Source organism: Emiliania huxleyi, assembly GCF_000372725.1.
Source record: "Emiliania huxleyi CCMP1516 unplaced genomic scaffold EMIHUscaffold_108, whole genome shotgun sequence".
Classification (NCBI taxonomy): Eukaryota; Haptophyta; order Isochrysidales; family Noelaerhabdaceae; genus Emiliania; species Emiliania huxleyi.
Window position 1 is genome coordinate 643 of NW_005201912.1, and position 7,212 is coordinate 7,854.

At 65.0% G+C, this 7,212-nt stretch overlaps 2 protein-coding genes across 2 annotated transcripts in view; both read right to left on the bottom strand.

The window, feature by feature from the left end:
• Nucleotides 1–1,840: 1,840 nt before the first annotated feature.
• EMIHUDRAFT_312916 (hypothetical protein) lies at nucleotides 1,841–3,885 on the bottom strand (the record flags this gene model as incomplete). Its single annotated transcript, XM_005792294.1, has 3 exons — nucleotides 1,841–1,887; nucleotides 2,409–2,412; nucleotides 3,637–3,885. 3 exons carry the CDS (start codon nucleotides 3,883–3,885, stop codon nucleotides 1,841–1,843), a joined length of 300 nt encoding a protein of 99 aa, XP_005792351.1.
• A 3,210-nt stretch (nucleotides 3,886–7,095) lies between these two features.
• EMIHUDRAFT_466599 (hypothetical protein) overlaps nucleotides 7,096–7,212 on the bottom strand; it is a gene marked incomplete at its 3' end in the record, with an annotated part of 1,846 nt that continues 1,729 nt past the window's right edge. Inside the window, exon 3 of the mRNA XM_005792295.1 lies at nucleotides 7,096–7,185. Within this exon, the coding sequence (XP_005792352.1) occupies nucleotides 7,097–7,185 (89 nt within the window). The remainder of the gene's footprint in view (nucleotides 7,186–7,212) is intronic.

Here is a 7,212-nt window from a genome sequence, read left to right on the forward strand (position 1 = left end):
TGAAGGTGCTGGGGGGGGTCGGACCCCCCCCCTAGCATGTGGTGTGCAGAGAAGTGCGCCCCCCTCCCTGGAAGCGATGTCCGCCTGCTCCGCCCGTATCTGTGGAATTTCCGTCCCGTCGAGGAGTCGCATTGGCGCGCCTTCTATTCGTCCGCGTAATATAGCTGTGGCACCCGCCCGTTTTCTCCTTTTGTGACTGCGAATCCTCTCGCGTACTTTGACACCGTCCATTGTTCCATTGCTATCGGCATCTTCGCCCTCGACCCTCCGTTCGGGTCGCCCTGGCCCGTGCCTCGATCCAGGGGGAAAATGCGTCCGACAGCCCGTGTTCGGTCTCAAATTGCCCTGTAACGTTTGTGTGTAGCGCCTTGATCACCGCGCTGATCTCGGGTTCTACTCCCAGCGCCGCCTCGAGCTCAAATTGTATCTCCTTCGCAATGCTCATGAAGCATGTTGACAGATCCTGGAAGCCGATGCATATTTCGCGTCCTTCGATCGCCGCCTGCTCTATCATTAATCGTACCGTCACTATCATCTCTGCGCACATCCGTCCCGATTCCCATCCCGCCTGAGATCCTGGTATGACCTTGGCGTTTACCTCGTCGTACTCGTTGCTTAGCATGTGCATGACTAGCTTCTGTCCGTGTGCCACGAGCCACAGGTCTCTATATTGCGCAATGTCACTTGCTGTGCCGCCGGCCTTGAGCGTTAGCATCGCGATCCATTCCGTCCTCTCCCGTCTCCCCTCGGTCCCGTTCCGCCTCCCCCGCTAGCCTCGACCACCGGCCAATCTGTTAACAGAGCGACGCGCGGTGCGTCTTCGCCGCTGGCCGCTCCTCGTCTCTTCGCGTCTTGCCCTTCTTTCGCTTGTTCCGGATCGCCGTCGCCGCCGCTTCCATCATAGCCTGTGCCTCTTCGATGTATGATTTCCCTCCTCCCGTCCTTGTCCACGTCTCTCCTCCTATTTGCCACATGTTCTTCATGGACCCCGTCTCGTTCACGTACGTCGCCCATTCCGCCTCGTCCCAGTCGTCTAGTTTCACTCCAATCCGCCTGTGTTGTCCTTCGTCGGCGTTTCCCTCTGCGATTATGATGTCGGCGTGTATAATTTTGTGATCGTCTTTCTCTCCTGGCATGACCTCCGCCTCGCTTGCTCGTGCTCGTGTCTGCGCGTCGACTATTATGTGATCAATCTCCCTTCCCCCCCTGTGTGTCGCGACGCCCGTGCCCAGCGACTCCATTTGTTCGGTCTCTAGCAGGTCATCCATTTCCGTGTCCGCTGTCCCCATTTGCCTCCCTCCCCCCTCCACCCATTTCCGCGTCACAGCGTTCATGTCGCCGATGATGAGCACCCTCTCGTGCGTGTCGTGTCGTATCGCTTCTTTGAGCTCCTTCCACGCCTTGACGATTTCGTCATTGCTCTTTCCTGTATCGGGCATATACGCGCCGTACACGCTGATTCGGTGTTTCCCATCGAGTGTTTCGAGTATCACCCTCCTCACTCGTGCAGCGATTATGTCGACCTCTTGTTCTGGTTCAACTTTTTTGAGTTTGTCGGTGTTCCATACGATGGTCACGCCACATCGTTCGCCCGCGTCCGCGCTTGGCGTTTTGCGGATCGCTGCTCGTGCCCGCCCCCGATGTCGCTCCTGTCTGCCCTGTGTTGGCGTCGGCGTCGGTGTCGCCCTCCCTCTCGCCGCAGGCAATACTGGCACCATACCCCTCAAGATCCCATCTCCCTATCACTGCAGCTCTCTCGTCCTCTGTCGTCGTGCTCTCCGAGATGACACCAAGATCGCCGCGATGGTCATTCATCATCTTGATCACGCATGCCATCGCGTCACTCGGTGTGGTGGCCAGGTCCTTCCACTGCCCGTGTCTCTCCTCCTGTATGTGTCACTTTTTCTTGTTACCATATGTTGGCCAGGTCGGTTGTATGCGAATATTCGGATCGTCTTGTCGTCGGCCTTGCTGTTTCGCCGTCTTCTTCCGACTGCGTCGCCTTCCTCGCACGCTCTCCGTCGTCTCCCAAGCATTCTCTCATTGTCTGTGAGGCTCCTGTGACGCGGTATCGCAAGGCTTTGTGCTCTCAAGTTTCGGCGTCTCGCGGACGCCTCGCTCGTTGGTGGCTCCTGTCTCGTTCTGCTCCTCTCCCGTGCTTGTCCTCCCATTGTCTCGGGTTGTCGCTCTTCTCTGACGCAGCCCTCGTGCCAAGACGCAAAGGGGTGCGGGGGCGGGGGGGACCCGCGCGGTAACGCCGGTTCCTTCGTCCCACGTCCGCCTCGGCTGCCGCAGCACTCGTCCTCTCCCGAGCACTTTTAGATTTACGCTCCGCAGGTGCAACAACATTGCCAACAACATACCAGAACACCGTAACAACAGTCAACACGGCGGCACTGCTGCGGCACTCTCCTGCGGGAAGGTTCCGAGAAGATTCAAAAGGAGACGCCCTCCGGTCGCCTCACGGCTCACGGCCCGGAGGGCGCGCCGCCTCGCTCGTGCCCCTCCCCCTCCGCATGCGCCCAATACAGACAAAGGCAGCTCCAGCTGCCTGGGAATACCAGCAAGAGTGCAGCATGGTGACGGTCTCGCCGCCGCCGCCGCCCCTCGGGTCGCCCTCGGCCCGCGTCGTCACAGGTCGGAGAGGATCTCTCGCTGCCGCGCCTCGAAGTTGGGATCCGAGATGAGCCCCTCATCATGGAGGCTCTTGAGCTCAACCAGCCGCTCGCGCACGCTCCGCTCCACGCGAGGCCGCTGCGCCGGCCGCGCCGCATCGCTCCCGCCCGCGCCGCCCGCGCCGCCGCCCGCGCCGCCCGCGCCGCCGCCCGCGCCGCCGCCCGCGCCGCCGACGTCGATCGCGTTTGCGCGCCCCTCAGCGTCAATCTCCTCGCGCGTGCGCACGCCGGTGATGCCGCCCGCGCCCGGCCGGAGCACGGCGATGATGCGGTCGCCATCCTGCGCGAGGGAAGGGAGGGGCTAGGGTGTGGGAAGCGGAGGGCCCAAGGCGCGGCACGAGCCCGCGGCGCCTTGAGCTGCGCGACGTCCGCGTCTCGCGAAAGGCCAACCTCGTTCGAGCCAACCTGACGGGCGGGCGGGCAGGTCGGCAGGAGAGCAGCAGGGCAGTGAGGGCCGGCCGGCAGAGGGAGGCGCCGCGAGGAGGAGGCGTGAGACATCCTCCCTCTCGCAGCCGAGCGACTCGACGGCGGCTCCGGCAAGCTCCGCAATCGTCGCGCCTCGGAAGGCGAGCGAGGCGGCAGGAGCGGTCGAGCCGCGCCGGAGCAGCAGCAGCTGCAGCGGCGCGCGCGCGGCCGTGGTGAAGCGCGCGCTCCAGTCCCCGACGATGTAGCTGCAGCCGCACGCCGCGCCAAACTTTCTCGCGTCGAGCGTCACCTCGTACTCGGTCGACGGCTGCAGCGGCGCGCTGGGCGTGAAGGAGATGGCGCGGGTGGCGGCGTCGTACGCCACGGCGCCTGGAACCACCTCGTCCTCGTCCTCGTCGCCGCCGCTGTCGTCGACGCGCCGCAGAGTGAGCGCGCCCTCGGGCAGGACGCTGGTGATGTTCCTGTCGACGAGGACGGAGACCGAGGTGGCGCACGGCACGTCGGTCGCATCGTCGGCAGGTGTGCTGGAGAGGACGTGGTTCGAAAGGAGGTCGCCCTGGCCGCGGAGGCGGAGGATGAGGTGCAGCGTCGACTCGTTTTGGATGTTGTAGTCGATGAGGGTGCGGCCGTCCTCGAGCTGCTTGGCCGCGAAGATGAGGCGCTGCTGGTCGGGCGGGATGCTCTCTTTGTCCTGGATCTTGGCCTTGACGTTGTCGATCGAGTCGGAGGGCATAACGTCGAGAACGATAGTCTTGCCGGTCAACGTCTTCACGAAAATTTTCATTGATCGATCCATCACGAGGGCCAGATCCAAGGTGGTGCCGTCGGTGATGCCGAGGCTGTCGAGCGGAGAGGTAGAGACCAAACGGCACAGGTCGAGTTTGTTGACAGACCGGTCCAGCAGCTTGAAGGCCAGCACGTCCTCGCGATCCAGCTGCGCGCGCACCCACTGCCGCTCACTGAGCTTCTGCTTGAGCTCTTCGAGAGTAGCGTCTGCGCGAAGCCGGACGGAGAACGACTGCCCGTGGCCCTGCACTTTGACGGTGACCATGGCGGCGGCTTTTGGGAGGGGGCGCGCGGCCCGCCGTGGACTCTGGCTGGGCGGTCGCTCGAGTCCCCTGGGCGGTCGCGTTTTTCTTTCAGCACTGGAAATTCTTGCAGAAGAAATTCTCTTTTCTTCTACCCCATAGCGGAGCGTTTTTCTTTTTTCTATCAGTCCTTTTGCGCACCGCCGCTGAGAGTCATCCTGGCAACACATATGCGCGCCTTCGTCCGCCTCTTCTCCAGCGAGCGGGTCCTCACCCTCGACCTCCCGCCGTCCACGACGATCCGCGCACTCAAGGAAGCCGTGATCGAGAGCGGACAGCTTCCCGCTGGATCTCCTCCTGCCGACGGCTTCACCGTCCGTCTCCACTCTCGCAGCCTCCCAGACGACGCGGCGCTCGAGGCGTGCACGTCGAGCACGCAGTGCACAAACGCAGTTCACGTCGCTCTCGTGAGGGCGCAAGTCCCGTCGGCGGCGGTGACGTGCTGCTCGCCAGAGCCTGGCACCTGCAGAGCTCCGCTTGACGCCGCGATTTGCTGCACTGTGCCCGCGTCAGTCGCCGACCCTTCCGCGGCCATCGAGGTGCGTGGCTGGATGGACCAGCACGTCTCTGGGCGCGCGAGCTTCGACGCCGCCACTCGAGTGCTTCGATTTGAGCCAGAGGACCCTCTGCTGCCCGAGCGAACCTACGTCGCCGTCGTGCGAGCCGCTGCAGCGGGCGAGGCGGCGTGGCAGTTCCGAACGGAGTCGCTCCCACCCGTTCGCGTGATCGTCGCTCTCGCCAGTTCCCGCAAGCGGCCGCTCGAGGCTTCGGACGCGGCCTCGGACGAGCGGCGGCTTGTCACGCTGCAGCGGCGCGAGGCGCCTTTGGCGGAGCTGCAGGCGGCTGTGCGGAGCGCCTTTGAGGTGCCCAACGAGGAGCACCGCTTCTCGCTGGTCGGCGGCGCTGACCTCGACGCCTCTGGCGTCACGCGGCTGCGCGAGGGGGAGGTGGTTCACTGCACGACGTTGCGGCCCGCCGACCAGACAGTGCGGGTACACAGCGACGCGCAGGCCCTCTCGCACGCAGAGTACCGCCGCGAGCACTACGTGAATTCGCCGTCTGGCTACTTCGCCGTCTGCGGCAAGCTGACCCCCCCTGAGGAGCACGAGCTGCTCCTGGCTGTGGTGGCTGCCTTCGAGACCGACGCGCTGCCTATGCCGCCGGGGCCGCCAGAGCCGTTTGCCGCCGCCACCGGCATCCCCGCCTCCTCCGTTTCCAGCTGCCGCGCGGACGCCGCCGAAGTGTCTCCCCAGTTGATTGCGAAGCGGTGGGGCGGCCCAGATGCTCCGCGCTGCTGCAGCCTCCACCGCCCAGCCGAGCTCCTCGCCGAGTGGCGTCGCTCGGGCTTCGCCGTCGTCGCGCTGCCGCCACAGGCGCGCAGCGCAGTGGAGGTGCTCCGCTCGGAGTGGGCGTCCTTCTGCGCCCTGCCGATCGAGAGCAAGCAGGCGGGCGCGGCGCGGCAGTACCTCGGCTACCACTACCGGCCTCACTTTTGCAAGGCGCGCACTGCCCTCCCCGCCACTCTGCCCACGCCCCCGCGCCACTCCTCTCCTCAACCAGCGCCCACCTCTGCCTAGGAGCTCTTCCAGCTTCGAGGCGGCGCAGACGCCGCCGCGGCCTTCCCCCCCGCCGCTGCGGCCCTGCGCCGCTCCGCAGAGCGCGCGTACGACGCACTTGCCGCAGTCGCTGCCGACGCGGTCGGTGTTGCTTGCGGCGCCATGGGCATGGCAGCTGAGCTGGCGACCTCGCTGCTCGAGCCGCCACTCGCGGAGCAGGCGTCGCGGGCGGCGCTCTCCCAAAGCAACCTTACGCTCTTCCGGTACTCGCCGAGCTTGGGCGCGGCGGGCGAGGTGGCGCGGGACGTGCACTGCCCGTACCACACCGACGTTGGCCTGGCGACGCTCATCCCCCTCGGAGCCAGCCCCGGCCTGCACGTGTTCGACCACACGCCGGGGCGCGAGGGGTGGGTCGACATCGAAGCGGGCGCACCCGAGGGCCTCGCGCTCCTCTTTGGCGGCGAGACGCTCCACCGCCTCTCCAACCATTGGATGCTGCCGGCCGTGCACCAGGTCGCGCACGTCGCCGCCGAGCGGCTCTCGTGCCCGCTGCAGCTCCTCGCGGCTGCCGAGGCCCAGCTCGACAGCCGCCTTCTCGATCGCAGCACGGTGGGGCCGCTCCTCGCAGAGTGTGCGAGTCCAGTGACTGCGGGGGAGCACGTGGCGCGCGTGAGTGCGTCGCGAGTGTCGTCCAATTTTCCGCGTGTGAGTGTGTAGAGGCGAGATGTCGGCCCGGTTTCTTTTTTCGCACAACACTCTGGCACGGTGGACAGTGGACTCGGGACTGGCGCGCACTGGCACTAACACAGGTACACCACGGGAGCCGCCTAAGCGACTCCCGCGAGGACGGCAAGTCTTTATAAAATTCTCCGACTAAAAAAGCTCGCACAACAAGCCCCGTAGACGAGCCGTATCACAACGGTCAACCTCAACGCAAAAAGTGCGTACAACTACAAGAACACATACACAACGATACAGCATGCACACTTGCACACTTGCATGCAGCATGCAACCAGTGAATCTGACGTACGTACACGTACGGCTCTGCTAGACACGATCACTGAAAAGCAGCGACCGTGCACAGAGTCAAGTGTATAGAGCTTCTACGCACACGGCGGAGCACTCTAATAGCCTGCCGGCACCTCGACATCACATGCAAGTACCCTCCCACCTAACCTGTCCTCTGCCGAGTGCCAGGTGCATGCCTCCTGCCAAGCGAGCGCCCCATCCCTCTTCGCTTGCGACACATGTTGTGCTCCGCCCCCCCCCCCGCCGTTCCAGCGCCCCTCTTATGCCTCTGGGTCGCCCTAAAGCCGCCTCCGCTTGCACATCCCGAGCGGCGGCGGCCGCAGTGCGCCCCCGCCCGCCTCCTTGCCCGCCGTGACCTGCTCGAGCTTGGCGAGAAGGGAGGCGGCCCGCTTCTTCTCCAAGAAGGTCGCCTGGGGGGGGGGGGGGGGGGGCCCACCC